We start from the raw sequence: 22,435 nt of genomic DNA on the forward strand, positions 1-22,435 counted from the left end.
CCAATGAACTAGGAAACTATAGACCGATTTAAAATCTCCCTTACCTGTCTAAAATACTAGAAAAAGTAGTGTCCACTCAGTTGTGCTCTTTCTTACAAAATAATGACATACTCGAAAAATTCCAGTCAGGCTTTAGACCGCATCATAGTACTGAAACTGCGCTCGTTAAAATTACAAACGACCTGCTTATAGCATCAGATAAAGGTAACATCTCACTCCTAGTCCTGCTAGACCTTAGTGCTGCGTTCGATACTGTAGACCATAAAATACTTCTAGATCGCTTACACAATTATACCGGTATTCAGGGACAGGCACTACAATGGTTCAGATCTTACTTATCAGACAGACATCAATTTGTCCATTTAAATGGGGAATCATCAAATCTAACGCAAGTAAATTATGGATTACCTCAGGGATCGGTTTTAGGACCCTTGCTATTCTCCATATACATGCTGCCCCTTGGAAACATTATTAGAAAACATGGAATTAGCTTCCACTGTTATGCAGATGATACTCAGCTATATATCTCATCAAGACCAGATGATTCCTTCCAACTATCCAAATTGGCAGAGTGCATCGACGATATAAAGCATTGGATGACTTGTAATTTCCTTCTTTTAAATTCTAAAAAGCGGGTAGAGCTTTCTCATACGTAGCACCTAAACTCTGAATAGCCTCCCCGATACTATTCGAGGGTCAGACACACTCTCCCAATTTAAATCTAGATTAAAGACACATCTTTTCAGCCAAGCATTCACTAATCATAGTAATGAACAGCAGCTACGCTAATTATTCTCTTTCTGCCCCTCGCCTCGGGATGCCCCCGAGGTAGGGAGAGATTCCGCCAGGCCCAGATGAACGTCAATGCCCATCCCAACTAGAGATTACGCCAGCTACATCGAAAATCCCGTGCCATCCTCCTGCGAGAGCCTGCGGACTGGCATCCATCCCCAACCAGAGCAAAGACGGACTACTTGTCACATTAATGCTAAATTTACAATACTTGGTATTTAATGCTAAATTACATCACATGACAGCAGTTTGAAGTTATGCTGCACTCAGTGACTTTGATTGGAGGTTGCTGGGTGGGTGTTTGTGGGAGTGGGGGGGCTTGTTGGTTGTGGTTTGGGGCGTTTCATTTGTTGGGGCTGTGTGGGTCTGGTCTGGTTGGTCTTGTTTTGTGGTGATGTCGGACAACAGAGGAATAAAGTTAATTATGCCATTACTATTTTCCCTGGTTGTTCCTCTGTTGTCTGTGTTGATCGCGGAATGGGACCGGGTTGGACCTGCACGGTTTCGGCGGGTGGGGCTTCCTGGGTCGCGGCTCGTGGGCTCTCCCTGTTCTTCGTGGACGTTGCTCGGTGGCTTTGGTCGGGGTCACTGAGTGCAGCTATGACACGTCAGAGGAGATCTGGCCCTCCCGGCTGAGCCTGGTTTCTCCCGAGTTTTTTTTTCTCCATTTATTCATCATTGGAGTTTGGGTTCCTCCAAGCAGTGCAGTGTTGGCTTGCTCACCGGGAGACTGCATTTATTTATTAGATATTATTTATTAGAATGATCTTGCTTGGTCTATAAACACCATGCACTGTGCTGTGTTTACCTTTCTGTGTTTTTCTTATTTGCTCCTGTAAAGCTGCTTTGGAACAATGCACATTGTGAAAAGCGCTATATAAATAAAATTGAATTGAATTGAATTTTCCTCAGTGCAACTGTCTCCAAACCATACAACATCGCTGGTCTCACTACTGCCCTGTACACCTTTCCTTTCATTCTTGCTGGTACTCTTTTATCACACAACAGACCTGACACTTTTCTCCACCCATTCCAACCTGCCTGCACACGCTTCTTCACCTCTTTTCCACACTCCCCATTACTCTGGACTGTTGACCCTAAGTACTTAAAATCCTGCACCTTCTTTACCTCTTCTCCCTGTAACCTCACTGTTTCACTTGGATCCCTCTCATTCACACACATGTATTCTGTCTTGCTGCAACTAACCTTCATTCCTCTTCTCTCCAGAGCAAACCTCCACCTCTCTAGACTTTCCACCACCTGCTCCCTGCTCTCACTACAGATCACAATATCATCCGCAAACATCATAGTTCATGGAGATTCCTGTCTGACCTCATCTGTTAGCCTGTCCATCACCACCGCAAACAAGAAGGGGCTCAGAGCATGCAGTCCCACCTTCACCGTGAACTCCTCTGTCACACCTACCGCACACCTTACCACTGTCCTACTGCTCTCATACATATCCTGCACCACTCTAACATACTTCTCTGCCACTCCAGACCTCCTCATACAATACCACAGCTCCTCTCTTGGCACCCTGTCATACGCTTTCTCTAAATCTACAAAGACACCATGCAGCTCTTTCTGACCCTCTCTGTACTTCTCCACCAACCTTCTCAAAGCACATATACTCTTTCTTGGCATGAAACCATACTGCTGCTCACAAATAATCACTTCTCCCCTTAGCCTTGCTTCTTTGTATGGCTCATCAGCTTAATACCTCTGTAGTTTACACAACTCTGCACATCTCCCTTGTTCTTAAAAATCGGCACCAAAACATTTCTCCTCCATTCCTCAGGCATCCTCTCACTCTCTAAGACCTCGTTGAACAACCTAGTTAAAAACTCTACTGCCATCTCTCCTAGACACTTCCATACCTCCACTGGTATGTCATCTGGACCAACCGCCTTCCCTCTCTTCATCCTCTTCAAAGCTCTCCTAACTTCACCCTTGCTAATCCTTTCTACTTCCTGCTCAACAATATTTGCCTCTACTACTCTTCTCTCCCTGCCATTTTCCTCATTCATCAGTTCCTCAAAGTACTCCTTCCATCTTTCCCTCACCCTCCTGTCACCTGTTAACACATTTCCATCTCTATCTTTAATCACTCTAACCTGCTGCACATCCTTTCCATCTCTATCCCTCTGCCTCGCCAACCGATACAAATCCCTCTCACCTTCCTTACTATCTAACCTTGCATACATGTCCTCATAAGCTTTCTGTTTGCCCTTTTCCACCTCTATCTTAACCTCACGCTGCATCTCCCTATATTCCTGTCTACTTTCCTCCGTCCTCTCACTGTCCCACTTCTTCCTAGCTAACCTCTTCCTCTGGATACTCTCCTGAACTTCCTCATTCCACCACCAAGTCTCCTTGTCTTCTTTCCTCCTTCCAGATGATACACCTAGCACCTTCCTACCTGTCTCCCTGATCACTTTGGCTGTAGTAGTCCAGTCATCTGGAAGCACCTCCTGACCACCTAAAGCCTGTCTCAACTCCTCCCTGAAAACTACACAGCACTCTTCCTTTTCCAACTTCCACCACTTTGTCTTCTGCTCTGCCTTTGCTCTCTTCATCTTCCTCACCACCAGAATCATCTTACACACCACCATCCTATGCTGTCTAGCTACACTCTCTCCTACCACTACTTTGCAATCGCTAATCTCCATCAGATTACAGCGTCTACATAAAATATAGTCCACCTGTGTGCTCCTGCCACCACTCTTATATGTCACCCTGTGTTCCTGCCTCTTCTGAAATTACGTGAAATTAAAAGACTTTTAGCAAAGTCTACCAACCTCTGTCCTTCTGGGTTCCTTTCCTGAAGACCAAACCTGCCCATCACTCATCCCCACTATTCCCTTCACCAACATGTCCATTAAAGTCTGCCCCTATCACCACTCTCTCACCTCTGGGAACACTCTGCATCACTTCCTCAAACTCGCTCCAGAATCTGTCTTTCTCCTCTTGCTCACAACCTACTTGTGGAGCATAAGCACTGACAACATTCAACATCACACCTTCAATTTCCAGCTTCAGACTCATCAACCTATCTGACACTCTCTTTACCTCCAGAACATTCTTCACAAACTCCTCCTTCAGGATCACTCCTACTCCATTTCTCTTCCTGTCCGCACCATGATAAAACAGTTTAAACCCTGCTCCAATGCTTCTAGCCTTGCTCCCTTTCCACCTGGTCTCCTGTACACACAGAATGTCGACTTTCCTCCTCTGCATCATATCTACCAGCTCTCTGCCTTTACCTGTCAACGTACCAACATTCAAAGTTCATACTTTCAGTCCGAAACTCCTGCCTTTCCTCTTCTCACTCTGCCTACGGACACGCCTTCCTCCTCTAACACATCTTCCTCTTCTTCTTCTTCGACCAACAGTAGCCCAATTTCCACCAGTGCCCTGTAGGTCAACGGCACCGATGGCGGTCGTTGTTAACCCGGGCCCCGACTGATCCGGTATGGAAGTCATGTTAGTGATTCGCATATTGAATTTGGCAAAAGTTTTATGTCGGATGCCCTTCCTGACACAACCCTCTCTATTTATCCGGGCTTGGGACCGGCACAAAAAGTACACTGGCTTGTGACCTCCTGTGGCTAGATTGGACAAACACCCAATTGAGACTCTGCAAACAGAAATGTCTAAAAACATTCTACGGATACAGCAAAAAAACTCCAAACAACGCCTGCAGAGCAGAATTAGGAGTGTATCCTCTAATAATTAAAATACAAAAAAAGAGCTATAAAATTCTACACTCACCTTAAGAACAGCGATACAGAGACAATCCATCACAAAGCCTTAAGCTATCAAGAGCTGAACCCAGGGAGAAGCCCCTTCTTTCAACTGATCTCAGAACTAACTCTACAACCCAAAACATGCCCAAGCCAACCCCAAACCCCAGCCAGATTAAACCAAATCATAAAAACACAAAAAGATAAATATCTCAAACACTGGACAGAAGCAACAGCTCAGCAAAGTAAATTGGAATGCTATCTGTCGTTAAACAGAGAATATAAACTGGCAGACTACCTCAAAAGCGTATCAGACCCTAAACTAAGAAAAGTCTTGAGCATGTACAGACTCAGTGATCACAAGCTCACGGTAGAGACGGGCTGACACAGACAGACATGGACACCAAGAGAAGAGCGACTGTGTCCACACTGCACACAGAATCAAGTGGAAACAGAGCTGCACTTTCTTATCTCATGTCCAAACTATACACACATCAGAGAAACATTCTTCTCCCAGTTTACAAACTTCCACTAAGACTTTAACCAGTTTCAACAAAAGGACAAGATTTCATACATACTGGGAGAAAACTCAATACGCTCAAACCTGGCTCCAAGATGTGTCAAGTCCTGCCACGACAAAAGAACAACCAGCACAACACAACAAAACACTGACACAACACACACAAACTGACACTATATGACAGGATCCTGTCACCATCACTGAGAACTTTCACCAATACTTTGCTCTTTGCTCTTTTCTGTTTATATTGATATGTATACTGTATATACTGTAGATACGTATGTACTTTTATTTTATTTTGATCTTAATCTATTCGTGCAGAATGTTTATATTTAATTTTCCTGTGCTTTGGCAATGTAATTTTTTATCATGCCAATAAAGCTTCTTTGAATCTTGAATCTTGAGAGAGAGAGAGAGAGAGAGAGAGAGAGAGGTAGCTTATCCAGCCCCCAGGGGGACTTCTCAAACCCATTCTCACCTCCTGAGGAGCAGATGGGGGGAGGGAGGAGACAGTTTTGGACAAACTGGAGCACGCTGTTGTCTCGGAGGGACGTATGAATACACTAAGAATTTGGAACTATGGACCATATGCAGTATTTGCTCTTTTTTGGAGAGTCAAATATTCCTTATTCATGATCTGACCCATTTTTGTCAATAATTTTTTTCATTATCCTATAACCTCTGAGGATTAACTTTAAATCATAGTTCTCAATTACTGTCTACGTACATATATCAAGAATTATCAATAGAAACAATTGGTCATATGTAAAAATGTGTACAATAACAATTTAGCCTAGCAACGTGTTGTAGAGTGTCCCTGTCATCCACACTGTCATCATAAACTTTTACATCAATGCACAGAGATCGATAACGTTCAGTGTTACATTATCACTCAAATCTAAAGTGATTTAAGGCTGGTGGTGTCACAGAAGCTGTAAAAAATATTTGGTTAGGTTAGGTCAAGTTCATGTGTAGCCATTACTGGATTCAAATTTACACAAGGAAATCTCTCAATTACTTTCAACATTACATCTTGTTGTAAAGATGGTATCATCATATCAGTTAATGTGAGATATATCACTTTGAAGAGCGATTTCATTTCTCTGACTCTCCTGTACGTGTGCTGTTGCTAAGAGACCAGCAGTCTGCCACATATCACCTCATGCATCCCCCGCGTGCATTTATTTCACACCCTCTGCCAGGAGAGAGCGAAGTATACCTTCACACACAGAAACTCATCTAACAATCGAATCAGACCACAGAATTCTCAAATATAAACATTACATGACATAGCCTACTATGATTCAAAGCAACCTAAAAAGAATACAAAACAAAAAAGTGGGATTTTTTACAGAATTGGTGCAGTTGTCCTTTTTAAAGACAGCCACAGATATAGTTATCCTTGTTTTTTGTTTACTTCCTCATTCACTAAAAAATAGCTCTTTGGTTTAACATGAATCAACCATGGACAGTGGTTCCATGTGTTTGTGTCAAGTTTTCTTAACAAAAAATTAACAGGTACACTCTACTCAGATACTTCATGTAGTGGGAACATGAATGAATCAAGTATATCCAACAAGATTCATACATCTCAGAATAACGTGATTGAATCATTTTTGGTTAACTTCTACCTAATTGCAACAAGTGTTTTTTTAAACATTAAACAATGATGCGAGGTCAAGCTAGAGTTGAGATCAGAAAAAAAATGATTATGGGATTAACATTATAACTATAAATCTAAATCTTTTTTAATGTATCAGTTCTCATGGTTAGACGTACTTCTTTGAAATTAGGCTAATACAAACTAAGTACAAAAGGCGCACTATTGATAGAATGCCACACAACAACACAGAACCTCAGGTGGTAAATTAATTACATGTGTCACAGAAACATATTTATATTATGTGTTAAGTATCTTCTCTCTAATTTTTAAGTTTTATTTTTATTATTTTTTGGAATGACACTTTAATAAATGCAAGATCTCAAGTATTTACAATTGAGAAAGGGATACTGCAAATGTGAAGTATTAAATGCATTTATTATGACTTTATTTTTGAAGGTTACTAAAGGCTTCAAGGAAAATAGCAGTGAGGGCAGTTAGGTTTTTTGTAAAGGAACAATTTTTAGGAAATTAATTTTAAAATGGTAAATAAATATCAAATGCTCTCTGCTGAAAACATCAGAGTTTGTCATTGGTGTTGTCTAATAACCTGTAAAAGCCAAATATAACTTGAATAAAACACCTGCCTTTGAAGAAAAGAGATTTGTTGAGAAGTTTCTGGTTATACACCAGCTATCAATATAAGTACATATTTTTGCAATGCTACAGTGCAGTGTTTGATACTCACTGAACCCAAGGGTTTACGCAAGTAGTCTGGATTTACATGCATTGAATGAGAATGGCACAAAGTGAATATTAAATATTGCATTTTCATCATAGTTTAAAGTTTTGTTTTCATCGCAATTTGTTAAGGAGTTTTTTATAAATTTGTTTAAAAAAAACTTTTTATGAACAAAGCATGTTTTAGTCCACCAGAAGATCTCTGCAACCTCAAGTTACGTCCAGCATGGCATTGTAAAATTGTCATCAAATAAACACACAGCGACATAGATGTCTTTATATTAATTTTAAAATAATATTTACACCTATTATTGTATTTTTATTTCAGAAAGCACGATTTCTCTGAGCCACTGGCAACACTCCAGTTTTTCTTTGTGACCAATTATTAAGAACAGCGGAATTTTAGATATTTTGAGGAATTGGCAAATGACACATCTCTTTTGTCAATACCTGACACAACACTACACACTCCGATTTCTATCTCCTTCCCACTCTTTCTATCCTTTACTATACTAAAAAAAGTATTGCACATATGTATTGTCTATATGTACTGTGTGTACTTCTATAGCTTCGTGCACTGTGTTAGGCTAACTGAGATCAGTCCTATAGGACTTATGCATTCCTGCCCTTTTGTTGCACCTTTTTGTTTTGCCTAAAATACAAAATATACCACGACCAACCATGGATAATGAACCAATACTACAACACAACATTAAAAAAGACAATCAAAACCTCTGGAGATTTATACTGTAACAAAGGGGTCAGGAAGGCAAAGTAGGATCCAAATGCAGCTTTATTAACAGAAGGTTGAGACAAGCAGTGAATGGTCACAAAACAGGCAAAGGGTCAAAAACAAGACAAGGATAAATGACGCACTAGACAAGAAATACTGATCAGTGTGTAATGGAGTGAGTGTGGCTTATGGAGTGTCTGGGTGATTGGCAACAGGTGAGTGTGTAATCAGAGGGGATCTTGGGAAATAGAGTCCAGGGTGAAACAATCAGTGTGGTGTGTGGCGACCTCTGGTGTCAGTGAGCAGAAATGTGACAGAGCCCCCCCCTCTAAGGAGCGGATTCCAGAAGCTCCTAATAATACAATCCAGGAGGGTGGTGGAGCGGAAGCGGGCCCGGGGGGCGGGACGGAGTGCCAGGTCAATAAGAATGGCACAGGAGCAGAGGGGTAGCGGCAGGAGGAGTGGTCTGGGTGGAGTCCCTGGTGACTTTGGTGGAACAGCCTCTTGGACTTTACTGGAATTAGCTCAGGAACAGATTTGTGGACTGGACTTGGCTCAGGAACAGATTCATGGACTGGACTTGGCTCAGGAACAGATTCGTGGACTGCACTTGGCTCAGGAACAGGCTCTTGGGCTCGACTTGGCTCAGGAGCAGATTCTTGGGCTCGACTTGGCTCAGGAGCGGACTCTTGGGCTTGACTAGATTCAGGAGCGGACTCTTGGGCTCGACTAGATTCAGTAGCGGACTCTTGGGCTCGACTAGATTCAGGAGCGGACTCTTGGGCTCAACTAGATTCAGGAGCGGACTCTTGGGCTCGACTAGATTCAGGAGCGGACTCTTGGGCTCGACTAGATTCAGGAGCGGACTCTTGGGCTCGACTAGATTCAGGAGCGGACTCTTGGGCTCGACTAGATTCAGGAGCGGACTCTTGGGCTCGACTAGATTCAGGAGCGGACTCTTTGGCTCGACTAGATTCAGGAGCGGACTCTTGGGCTCGACTAGGCTCAGCAAATGGTCACAAAACAGGACCAGGCAAAGGGTCAAAAACAAGGCAAGGATAAATTAAGCACTAGACAAAAAATACCGAGCAGTGTGTAATGGAGTGAGTGTGGTTTATATAGTGTCTGGGTGATTGGCAACAGGTGAGGGTGTAATCTTGGGGGATCTTGGGAAATAGAGTCCAGGATGAAACAGTCAATGTGGTGTGTGGCGACCTCTGGTGGCAGGGAGCGGATATGTGACATGTACAGCCCACTTGCAGCTGACCCACCCATTTGCAGTTGGTTCTGACCTCGGATTATACCTAACTTCTGGTTTCTGACAGCAAAATTCCCAATTGCTATATGCACATTTCCCCTGCTATAACTGGCAATATTTAGCTTTGATGGGCTTCACTTTCAAACAAGTCCATCCAATCCAACTGGTGTAGTGGTTAATGCATTGGGTTTGTAATAGGCAGGTCATTGGTTTGATGCCTGCCTTTTTATTATTCTAAATGAAAACAGGGGAATCTTATCTGCAATAATGAAAAAACTCTCTCTCAAGAAGTAGTGGTTGTGATATATTAAATGTTTACGAGTTCACTTTTAGAGACAAGCGACTTGCCGTAGCTGTGGGGCGTTGCATGGCTTGTGGGGGGCGGGTTCAATCTCCCTGAGTAAATGGTGACGAAAGTACACCTGCCGTCTCACGTGTGGTCTTTGTGAACAAATACACTACAGAAAAATTGGCGAGGAGGATCAAGTTTTCTTTAAAGCATGGCGCTTATTGGAAATATAAGCAAGTTTTAATTGACTGTGGGAGTCAGTGCTGATGTAGTCTCTCTCATTTGTAAAAGGTAAGTAATGGATGCAGGAGTTGGCAGAAAAAGAATCCAGACTTTGCTGGAAGATCTGCATCTCACTGCTGGAGGCTGAGAGGGCAGAGGGCAGGTTGCTATGGAAATATTAACTTGTTTCACTCTCACATGCTCTTTCAGTGATGTGAATCATAAACTTTTATAAAAGTGATGTACAGGTTGCCAATGATGTATGTAAACTTTGCTGACAACAGACATGGGCCAGAGGCAACCAGGATATACAGGGATCAGCATTTTTCTTACTCACAGAATTCATTCATTTTTTAACGAAAATTCTATTCAGGATCCTTGAATTATAATAACCCTTATTACTTTTTTAAAAGTTCATTAAAACTACAACCGTAGAATACGTTGTTGTTTTTCAACAATGACTTTAAAGTTATTTTTATGTGGGATTGAAGGTGGTGGTCTCTTTGTGAAATTGTACCAGACTCTTGCATGAACTAACAACTCCAATCATTAGCAAGAAAGAAAGAAAGAAAAAAGTTACCATTGAGATTTAAAGGGGTCATTTGGCACGAACACATGTTTTTCTGTGTCTTTTGTGTGTTATAAGTTGCCCATGCATGTATTAGACACCTAAAATTGCAAAAATTAAAGTGTCAACAAAAGATGCATTCTATCTAAAAGCGAATGCTCACCCAAGACCTGCCTGAAGCGCCTCGTGTAACCACACCCCCACAAATCTACGTCAGTTCGTGGTATGAGTTGACTGAGACCGCCCAAATGTATACGTAAGCAAGGTGGATGTACCTGTCAGTACAATTGCTTTGGAACCTGATGTTTCAAATATGTTAAGAGGTGTTACATTTCCGTCACACGCATGCAGTATTCGACCAATCACTACGCACTGGTTAACTGGCCAATCATAGCACACCTCGCTTTTCAGAGTGATGAGCTTTGTTAAAAATCTGGGCGTTTCAGAGAGGCGGGGTAGAGAGGAGATATAATATTTGTTCAACAAGTCCTCCAACTCATACGACCACATTGGTCATTTTCAACGTTCCCCAAATACGACCCCATGGAGCATTTCCTAAAATAGCGCCTCTACTGGCAGCAGGAGAAGCTTTTGTCTACCATCTTTATAAAATTATGTATTGCGCTATGCAATGATGACACGTATTGGAGTGTGATTTTCACTTTAAACTGTCAGGATGAACTGTATTTACATTACAAATTACACCATTCACGCATTTTGAGCAAGCATCGTAACCCATTAATTTATTGTATAACATAAAACACAGCATATAAAACAGTCACAATTGTTTTACAAAACGTACAAATATTCCAAGTGTACCGAGGTCAAACGATTGATTTTAAAGGAGTGGTGCAACGGTGTGTCATGCATTCTGACTTCTTTACAATGTTAAATGTGCTGTCTTCTCATGCTTAACATGGTCAACTTGTCAAAAAACGAGTTGGGCGTAATACGTATTATTTCTGTGCTCGATACACTCCCCCAGCGATCGTACAAGTTTCAGAAAGTTTTTTTCGAACATACAAAACTGTTTCGTAACAATTTTTCTTAGAATCAGAATCAGAATCAGAAAGAGCTTTCCAAGTATGTTTGCACATACAAGGAATTTGTTTTGGTGACAGGAGCATCCAGAACACAGAAACAGCAACAACAGTACACAGAGAACATAACACAATAGAATACAGTACACAACGATTTAAATAAGGGCCTATGGGTATAAAAAATTAAGAAATACAATACAATAAACATAAGATAAAGATATAGAGAGTAAAGCTATGTATGTATGTAAATATGTACAAGTAAAAAATAAGAATAGACTATTGTAGTACAAGGTATGTGCTATATACAGCAGAATGAATGAAATATAATTTACAGAAAAAGTTGTATAAAAATAGATAGTGTATTATCTGGAGGATATAATTAATATTGCACTTAATTATTATTGCACAGAGTTATTAATTGCACGGTGTGTAAAAACATTTAACTGTTCAAGAGGTAGATGGCCTGAGGGAAGAAGCTGTTTTTGTGTCTGGTTGTTTTGGTGCTCAGTGCTCTGTAGCGCCGACCAGACGGCAGCATTGTGAAGAGATGATGGCTTGGATGTGAGAGGTCCAGGGTGATTTTCTGAGCCCTTTTCCTCACTCTGGCTGTATACAGTTCTACCAGAAAGACTCGGGAGGCAAGATTATGTGACAATGAACATTTATTTAGACAACTGGTCAGCGACAATGTCGAAACTGGTAAAGTATATAGTTCTTTGGCGTAGGCCCCGTCCATAGCTTGCATCCAGAGGGTCAAGGATTCCTGCACTTCCTGCCTGATGATGAAGGCAGGGGCGCAGCCAACCCCTAAGAATTGTAGAGGGCTTAGCCTCTGGAGCGGGGCCTACCCCCAAAGAATTGAAGGAAGAAAATTCTACCCACCGGTTGAAGTTTCTTGAGGCTCCTGAATAACGAGATTAAGAATGAGATTGTTAGTAAGACATCAATTATAAAAATTCACCGAATCGTGAGTGAAACTTTGTAATATCTTCATACTCTAGTGAACCTTCATTTTGTAAAAGGGGGAGGTTGTGAGGGGGCGAAAGTCATAAAGGGTGGTATGGTTACTAGTAGGGGACTATTCGGAATATCCCTTGGGGATTATGACTGTGAGAGGCCACAGCATGGGACGAGAGTCTCGATAGGCCGTGACATAGGGACAAGCCTCGATAGGCCACAACGTTAAGACGAGCCTCGATAGGCCACAACATTGAGACGGGGCCTTGATAGGCTGTGACATTAAACAGAGGCCTCGATAGGCCATGACATTGAGACGAGCCTCGATAGGCCACAACATTGAGACGAAAGCCTCGATAGGCCACAACATTGAGACAGGGCCTCGATAGGCCATAACGTAGAAAAGGGGCCTCGATAGCCCACAACATAGAGACAGGGTCTCGATAGGCCGCAACATTGAGACAGGGCCTCGATAGGCCACAACATTGAGACGGCGCCTTGATAGGCCGTGACATTAAACAGAGGCCTCGATAGGCCATGACATTGAGACGAGCCTCGATAGGCCACAACATTGAGACGGGGCCTTGATAGGCCGTGACATTAAACAGAGGCCTCGATAGGCCATGACATTGAGAAGAGCCTCGATAGGCCACGACATTGAGACGAAAGCCTCAATAGGCCACAACATTGAGACAGGGCCTCAATAGGCCACGACATTTGAGACAGGGCCTCGATAGGCCACAACATAGAGACAGGGCCTCGATAGGCGACAACATTGAGACAGGGCCTCGATAGATCACAACATTGAGACAGGGCCTCGATAGGACACGACATTGCGACAGGGCCTCGATAGGCCACGACATTGCGACAGGGCCTTGATAGGCCACAACGTTGAGACAGGGCATCGATAGGCCATGACGTTGAGATGAATACCTTGATAGGCCGCGACAGAGACTGAGTCTCAATAGGCCTAATTTAAGACGTGATCGAAGAGTATTAAATGAGAAGCGAGACACCACCACCAGTATATGCATGAAAAAAAATTACAAAAAATAATAATAATACCTTGATTGATACTTGATAGAGCTTGCTGGGCATCAAGGATGATTTTGGAGTCGGGTCTTATGTCTGATTCGAAAGCTGAGGAAGACCATCTACCCATCAACTTGATAGCTGCCGTTGAAACCCCACATTCGGCTGCGGTAGTGGCTGCCCCAATCCTGAAGGAGTGTCCGGTGTAAAGCAGGGGAGATAGGTCGCAGCTTGCATAAACGGAAGCTAGGTGAGTTTTAAACCAGGCTTTAGTGACTGGAGCGACATTGGACAAAATAAATAGGGCGAAGTGTTGGGGCGTTTTAGGACGAATTTTTAGATATTGTATTGTGGAGTTAAAGGGACAGAAGCTGTTGCTAATTTTGGAAATTGTTATGGTGGTACCAGATCCTAGTTTGTCGTTCTTAGAGTGCTTAAGGAAAAGCGTGAAGAAATTGTTTGAGAAATGGATGTTGGAGAAAGAGAGACCACGTGTTGGATCGAATTGTTTGGATTCTGATGTAAATTCTCCTGGGCGCATGAATCCGTAAAAAGCTATTAAAAACAGGGCTTCTAGCAAGATGTTAATATATTGGGAGAACTGACCATTACGCACTGAGATGATTAATCTATGTAAAATGGATAATGTGATGGGCAGGCGTCCATCTTTTGGTTTGCTGGAGGATTTAGCTAGACCTTTAAGTAGCAAGCGCACAGCTGGGACGGTGAAGAGACTAGGATAATCAGGGTTGAAGTACCTGGCGTAAAATTGAATACCTGCCAGTAATCTATGAATAGAAGATATTTTTAAATTGTGATTCTCATAATTGTGAACTAGAAAGGAACAAACCGTCATGATCATAATCGGGAATAGGGGAATTTGAAACGAAAACCAAAATTGTAAACAAGGACCAGGCAGAGGTATAAGCATTGAGTGTGGAGGGAGCCACGCCTTTGGAGATGTATTGTCTGGCCGAGTTAAGCAAATCGTCTAATTTAATGTTATCTCCGCTAAAGTGGGGCAAGGTGTTGGATCCGGTTTGGCAGATGGGCATAGCCGTCTGAAAGCCTTGGATGATGTTATTTCTGAGATGGGGAGACACCGTAACTACTGCTGGTGAAACGAAACGCCTATCGAAAACTTGCGCTGGGACGGCAGTGGAGAGGTTGTAAAGAGAAGTCGTGAGTGGAGCGAGAGCATCTTGGAATGGTGTCTGAACTGTGGGTCTTTTCAGTGCAGCGGTAGAAGTCAAAGGTATTTCCGAATGGTCTCTTGCGCCTGGGGAAGGAGGGAAAATCGGTAAGGACCTTGAGCTCATCTGTGGGTTCATTCCGGTGTTTGCGAAAGTATTTTCAAAGACCGCCATTTTAGATTCTAGTCTTTTAATCGTTTTTGAAAGGCTTTGGACGACTTGGATGAGCTGAGTGTTGATGCCGCTGTGTTCGGGGAGAGGAGGAGAAGATGAAATCCGTACTGGCTGCGTGGATCTTTTAGCTGGCCGAGGTGAAGAAGACTTGGCGGTCCTCTTCTTGCCGGCTTGTTTTGTCTGGGTTGTCGGCGCTGGAGTTGTCTTATTCCATCCGTGTTAACGGGAGGGCTACCCAGAGCATGTTTTCTCTAGAAATTCCTGGGTTGACGGGAATGCCGGCGGCCTCGAGAGTGCTGGCGATGCTATCCAAAGACCGCTGGGCCCATGGTGAGTTGCGGCACTGGATCCGAGTACTGCGCCTCACGTTAAGAGGGGATGGAGGGACAAAATCGTCTTCGGAGTCTGTATAGTCGCAGACGGCGTATTCCTTCTGTGACATTTTTAGTTTTTTCAACTGTTCGCTCGAGTAAAATCCAGAGGCTTCAACAGAGAGTAAGTGGTGATATTATATACTACAAGTGTTGGATGATGATTGGTTGGATGTTAATTGTATAGGTCTATACGTAGTAGGTGACTTGATATTGAGTCTTCCCGGCAGAACTTGCGCTGAAGCTTACATTTCTTGGAGGGTGGGCAGGGGAGCACCAATGATCTTCTCAGCAGTCCGAACTGTCCTCTGTAGTCTTCTGATGCCTGACTTTGTGGCTGAGCCAAACCAGACAGTGATGGATGTGCAGAGGACAGACTCTATGACAGCTGAGTAAAACTGTTTTAATAGAGTTTGTGGTAGGTTGAACTTCTTCAGCTGATGTAAGAAGTACAACCTTTGCTGGGCTTTTTTAGCAATGGAGCCAATGTGATTGTCCCACTTCAGGTTCTGAGAGATGGTGGTGCCCAGGAACCTGAATGACTCCACTGCTGCCACAGTGCTGTTCATGATGGTGAGAGGGGGGAGTGCAGGGGGGTTTCTCCTGAACTCCACAATTGTCTCCACTGTTTTAAGCGTGTTCAGCTCCAAGTTGTTATGACTGCACTAGACAGCCAGCTGCTCAGCCTCCTGTCTGTACGCAGACTCATCACCATCCTGGATGAGGCCAATGAGTGTGGTGTCGTCTGAGAACTTCAGAAGTCTGACAGAAGGGTCCTGGGCAGTGCAGTCATTTGTGTACAGGGAGAAGAGCAGTGAGGAGAGAACGCACCCCTGGGAGGCGCCAGTGCTGATTGTGAGGGTGCTGGATGTGAGTTTCCCCATTCTCACTAACTGATGCCTGTCTGTCAGAAAGCTGGTGATCCACTGACAGATAGAGCCAGGAACAGATAGCTGGGTTAACTTTGTCTGGAGCAGTGATGGGATGGTGGTGTTGAAAGCGGAGCTGAAGTCCACAAACAGGATCCTCACATAGGTCCCTGGTCTATCCAGATGTTTCAGGACAAAATGCAGCCCCATGTTAACTGCATCCTCAACAGACCTGTTTGCTCTGTAGGCAAACTGCAGGGGTCCAGTAAGAGTTCTGTGATGTCCTTCAGATAAGCCAGTACCAGTCTCTCGAATGACTTCATGACCACAGATGTGAGAGCGACGGGTCTGTAGTCATTCAGTCCTGTGATTTTGGGTTTCTTTGGGATGGGGATTATGGTGGAGTGCTTGAAACAGGAAGGAACTGTGCACAGCTCCAGTGATCTGTTGAAGATCTGTGAGAAGATGAAGGTCAGTTGAATAGCACAGCTTTTAAGACAGGCTGGGGCGATACCATCTGGGCCTGGTGCTTTTCTTGTCTTTTGTTTCCTGAAGACTCGGCACACATCCTCTTCACTGATCTGAAGTGCAGGAGGTGGGGTGACTGAAGGTGATAGGTGTTGTGTAGAGAGAATGTCAGAGTTGGAGTGAGGTGTAAAGTTAGCATTTTCAAATCTGCAGTACAAGTCATTCAGATCATTGACCAGGTGTTGATTGCCTGCAAAATTGGGGGATGGTGGCTTGTAGTTGGTGATGTCTTTAAGGCCTTTCCACACAGACGCAGGGTCCCTTATTGGACAATTCTCCCAGAAAAGCACGCGGCACACCCATGCGGCAGCATGGAAAGCAGGAGAAGGAGCATGCACAGACGTCACTTTCACTTGTGTACAGGAGAGAGAGAGAGAGCATACATTCGCGAAGTTCAGGTGTTTGTTTGTTCACTGCATTTGGGTGATGAATGTTATATAAACGGTGGATGTAACTCTGGATTTGGAGATCGTTTGAAACTGATATATAGAGCCGTCCCAGCGCTAAAAGATGCCGGATATGAACCGCATGCGGTGAGTGAAACTGATGTCTGTGTTTGTTTGGCAATGGGTGCGCATGTGCTTTAGGTCAGCCTACCCCTCCCCCCCCTGTACGCGCCGTATGCTTTTGGAAATAACCGTACAGCTGTATCTATCTTTTATAAATGTGATCAAACTAAATACTCTTCGAAGATACGAAGTATGCAATACTACTCTGTAGGTACTCAAGATTAATATGAGATTGGCAAAAACCACGTGTGTTAGGGCCGCTTTAATGAGAAAAAGATGCTGAAATGAGCACCATTTGCAGTAAATTTTCACGTCCTGTGAACTTCCAGGTTTAACACACATTTAAAATTACGGCCAGACGAAGTGATAGGTCAGCTGTTGTTTGTGAGAAAGCATTGGTTCTCGTGTATCTTGTGACCGATTGCATCTTATTGACTCTCGATTGCGTCATGACATCAGTCTGAACGAACTCTGCCTACATGCGTTGCATACATGGATAATATTTGTCTAAATTTATTTCTGGCTTTAATTCAGAAGGTTTGCAACGCGATTTGTTTTATAATATACTGTTTGTTTATCAATTTATGCAATAAATACCTGTGACTGTACATTCACACGTGTTGCGTTTTGTATGGTTCAGTAATATTTAGGTTTTAGGGTGGGGGTTGGGTTAGGGGTTCAAAAATATCTTTAAATATATAAATATTAATGAAATTATTGATCAATTCATAATTGTGTTTATGAATCACAATTCTGTTGGTCATAATAAGGTGCTTGTACAAACGACCGACTGGGTCGTTTTTTTGGGAGGACAGTCTGTATTCGTTTTAGCCGTGTCATGTGACTCCTTTAACATTTTGGTTTAGATTCCTGATGTTGTTAGTATAATATTGATTTGATAAAGATGTACAGTAATAATTTTAACCATTAATAATTGTTAAAGTCCCAGTGAAATAAAAAATTACACTGCTTATTTTTTCATGAAATATTGCAGTGTTTATTGTAAATAGTTTATCAATGTGGGTCATTCTCTTTTTAAAAATCGTGTGCCCTCATAATCTTTAGTAAAAATCTGAAAATGCACTTCTGTCCTGTAGTGACTATCAATCTTAGATGACGAATGTTTGACGGCTTGGGTGGAGCAACCATTAACTCCTCCCCTTTAACTGTCAGTCTGCTGCCAGTTCCATTTCAAAATGCAACCGCTGTTTTTATATATCCAATCAAATCGAAGTGAACGACTAAAGCCACGCCCACTATTTTTCTCATTCAAAATTCCATTTCACTTCGAAATGCGTCAAAATCTGAAAGTTAAAATGATCGCAACTTCAAGTTCATTTTTAAATGTTGCTCTTATACATAGAAAACACTGTACCCGTTTTTATAAGGCATTATAGAATCCACTTGCTAAAAACTTCCTGTGCATAGCCTAATAACACATAATAGGTCAACTCTTCTGTGTAAATACATGTATGGTACAGAAGACTGATATCCTTTTGGATCGTAATTTTTTTTAAGATTCGATGATCTTAATTCAAGACCTAGTCAGTTTCTTTGTGACAATTTTAAGATTGTTTTAAGATGTTTTACCCAAAGATAGCAAATTTCTATTTGACTACTTATAAAAACCCTAAAAAAAATTGAAAAGGTGCATTTTAACTTCAGAAACTCACACAGTCCGTATGAGTTTTGATTAATCAATTGACAAAAGGTTTGATATTCTCTTTCATTATAGCTTTAATGATTTTTTATTTTTGCACATTACAGCTGATAAAGTGATGCCTGCCTAGGCACTGAATGTTTTTCTGCTCCTCCTAAAGAAAAAAAAAATTAAATATCAATAAAAAACATCCTAATAAAATTTCAATTTGTGCAAACATTAAGGTGATCAGTTAGAATAACTATCCTAAATCCTGAGCCATCATTATGAGGATAAGGAGTTAAAAGTACAGTAACCTCATAGTGCTCAAATATTTCATATGTATCTGCTAGTCCTTAAAAGTTAAAAAAATATATATAAACAAACAAACAACTTTGCAAACATGTCTTGAGAAACTGATATAGGGGAAGAAACATGAATATCTGTTTCATGTCACTCACAACACTTATAGAGTCTGTTGAGTCTGGTGATGTCATTCTGGCTCATCTGAGTAGCTCCACCTAGCTGAACATTGCTGTTTGGAATAGGAACCATAGTAGGATAGCCATTCTTAGAGAAAGCATATCTGTAGATACACATGACACCGACACCATTAGAATATGAATCAGGTACACCTTACACAGAGAGAAACCTTATCATTTTTGACATTTGTGATGTCACTCACCTCTCGTACTGCATCACAGAAGTATAGTCATAGGAAGTGCCCTGGTTAAGAGTGTTGATTTTGTTGAAGTTGTACTTCATGTCTGATAAACAAACAAAACATTCACCATTGGTCCTAATCAAAAATCTAACAGGGTTGAATATCTAACTTTGTGGTCTTGTATTGAACAAATACCATCTTGGATGTTGTCCCAGACGATCTGGATGTAACTGTCACGGTCACTGCGGGTTTGCTCATGGTTGAAGCCAAGAGCATGGAGCAGCTCATGCTGGATAGTACTGTGGTAAATGCAGCCATTACGGGCCAGAGAAACAGTCTGGACAGAACCCTGACGACCAACGTATGAGTAACATCTGTAAGGTCAAAGTAAAACATCTTTTTCTAACCATGATTATTTTGATGTGATTGTGTGTTTTGCTAACAGTCACACAATGCTTAACGTCTTGATTTTATGTCTGTATGTGGTGTTTTCTGTTTCCACTGTAATCGTGGTTCTGTTACGTACCCACTGCGGGACTCAATGCTGATGTAGTCTCTCTCATTATTACGAGGGAAGAAACGGATGCAGGAGGTGGAAGAGAAAGAGTCTAGACCACGCTGGATGATCTGCAGCTCACTGGAGGCTGAGGGAGTAAAAGACAATGTTTGCTACGGAAATATTATTTTGTTTCAGACTGACATGCTTTTGCACTGATTGGAAAACTCGAGCAATCAATTCTGCAATCTTCTACTCTTTCATTCTTTTGAGACACTGAGTGGAATCATAAATCATTACATGAGTGACGTACAGTAGTGGTTGGCAATGACGTATGGTACCCAAATGTTGCCGTCGCTGTACTTGGGCCAGAGGCAATTATAGGATGTGCAGGGATCAGCATTTTTCTCATTCACAGCAATGTCATCCAACAGCTTGGGCTCATCAGGTTCAGGAACTTACAGAAATAAAAAAATATAGTTGACTCTCAGTATCTAAACATATGCATGAATCCCAGGTCAGAAAGAAAAGTGTATGTTATTATTATTTTATTGTTTAAAGATTGCAGATAATTCTATATTTAGCACACATGAAGCATAATCAGAGGTATATAAAAAGCTATTTTTAGTGTTTGTGTATACGTACCAATGCCTTTGTTGGCTCTATGCAACAGTTCAGACACAGGCAGCTCAGCAAGGTCCTCCTCAATAACTATAATAAAACACATCAGATCATTTCATCAATGGATTCCATAAAAATCTTTGCTGAGTTTGAATCTGAGCAGTATTAAATCTGGACGTATTTGACTTACCAGGCTACATTTGAGGTTTGCCAGAACACCACAGATAACACAGAAATGAAAAAATATATAAAACAGTCAGCAACATTTTTCATTTTTACATGTATTTGCATTTATAAATGTAAAACATCAGCATGTACAGTCTCATACCTTCCCTTCAACAGAGAAAGCCAGCAGCATGGCCAACAGGCCAAAAGTCACTTTGGTCATAAACATGGCGGGCAAAAACCTGCAGAAGCACAGCAAAACAGTTTAATTCAAAACGATTTACGCATTAAACTAAAAGATTCTTGTATGACTAGATATACGCAATATCAGTTCAGTTTTCTTATATAATTTTGTGATCTTTATTGATTGGGTGGAGGCTTTGGTTTTTTTAGCCTCTTTCTGCACTGTATATAATATTGTAATGTGTATTATTTTCTAAACTGTGTAAAAAATCAAAAGCAAAAGGCAGCATTTAATAATCCAACAGAAAGCCAAATCTAATGTTAAAATGTTAACCAAACATATAAAATATACATAATATTAATGCCATTAAACATAACTTATGTTGACATATGTTTCTCAAAAACTAGATTCATGACATGACACTATATAAAAACCTGCTACGCTAATTTAAAATCTTAAATGTAAATCTACATTATGATTAAATTTATAGGCCCTTCTTCACACGCAGCTAAACATCGGACAATTTCATCAAATATTACAACAGACCTCAAGGGGGAAAACACATCAGTTCTCTTACCTTAGATTTCCAAAGCCAGTGCAATCCTGCAGCCACAGGACACTTTTATACCCTGACGGGGGTTTGTGTTACTACGGCATTCACGTATGTGGGCAACAGAACTTGCTGACATAGTAAACACGGACAATACTGTATGGGCATCAAGATTTTATCATGTTGAGATTTGTGGAACCTTGGTGTGAACAGGTGGGAAATTCCCTCATGTTAGTTCATACGACCACATGTCAGACACAATATTAGACTGATGAGAGGAGATACTAAGAATTACAGAAACTGTATGAAAAAATGCGTAATAAGATGTTTTTACTTTAAATTCTAAAATTTTGTTAATCACCTCTGGAAAGCCTGAATAAATCCTAGATCAAATCAATCATGATCACTGATCGTCAGGTTAAATCAGGTTTTGGTAAATCAACTCAAAATGATTTTGATCTTGACTTTGTATGAAGCTTTATTTTTGTGCTACTTTTTATTTTACATAACCAATACACTGATGCAGGTTAAGCATAGAAGTCGACAACTCTCATGAGATCTTCAGGATCTTCAGTACACTTCTTCGTGTTTGTTTGTTTGTTTTATTGGCTGTATTTCTTGGTGTTGAATGCAGTAGCATTTAAAAAGCACCAAGAGTCCGTTTTGAATTACAATTTAAACAACTTTTAAAATTCATGACACGAGAAAGTGCAAAACTCTCAGTAGGATGTGACCCAAAGATAAAACAAAATTATACATAAATCCATAGTTTTTTCATTGCAGAGTGTTATTGCTAAAATAGGAATGAAACAATTATGGCCCCAGAACAAAAATAAGTGTGCATGTTAAACATTGAACATTTGAGAAATTGCCAGATGTTGTTTATAAAAATGTATTTGTTTTCAAAATAAACACAGATTATGATAGCTGGCACAGGCTATGAATTACTTCATTGTGAACAACAGTGATTATTGTTG

At 41.4% G+C, this 22,435-nt stretch overlaps 1 protein-coding gene across 1 annotated transcript; it reads right to left on the reverse strand.

The window, feature by feature from the left end:
• Positions 1–19,231: 19,231 nt before the first annotated feature.
• LOC130552973 (high choriolytic enzyme 1-like) lies at positions 19,232–20,947 on the reverse strand. The gene is made up of 8 exons (XM_057331685.1): positions 20,888–20,947; positions 20,750–20,753; positions 20,584–20,649; positions 20,252–20,395; positions 19,969–20,086; positions 19,638–19,816; positions 19,464–19,545; positions 19,232–19,364 (listed from the first exon to the last, which is right to left on the reverse strand). Exons 1-8 carry the CDS (start codon positions 20,945–20,947, stop codon positions 19,232–19,234), a joined length of 786 nt encoding a protein of 261 aa, XP_057187668.1.
• Positions 20,948–22,435: the final 1,488 nt, after the last annotated feature.

Source organism: Triplophysa rosa, linkage group LG1, assembly GCF_024868665.1.
Source record: "Triplophysa rosa linkage group LG1, Trosa_1v2, whole genome shotgun sequence".
Classification (NCBI taxonomy): Eukaryota; Metazoa; Chordata; class Actinopteri; order Cypriniformes; family Nemacheilidae; genus Triplophysa; species Triplophysa rosa.

What these genes read in the sequence shown, in the direction of transcription:
- LOC130552973 (XM_057331685.1), bottom strand. Translation starts at nt 20,947, where the DNA reads ATGACCAAAGTGACTTTTGGCCTGTTGGCCATGCTGCTGGCTTTCTCT. An exon ending in TAGAGCCAACAAAGGCATTG is followed by an intron (nt 20,396 to 20,583) that starts GTACGTATACAC and finishes TATTTCTGTAAG; the next exon opens with TTCCTGAACCTGATGAGCCC. An exon ending in CTGGGACAACATCCAAGATG is followed by an intron (nt 19,546 to 19,637) that starts GTATTTGTTCAA and finishes TTTGTTTATCAG; the next exon opens with ACATGAAGTACAACTTCAAC.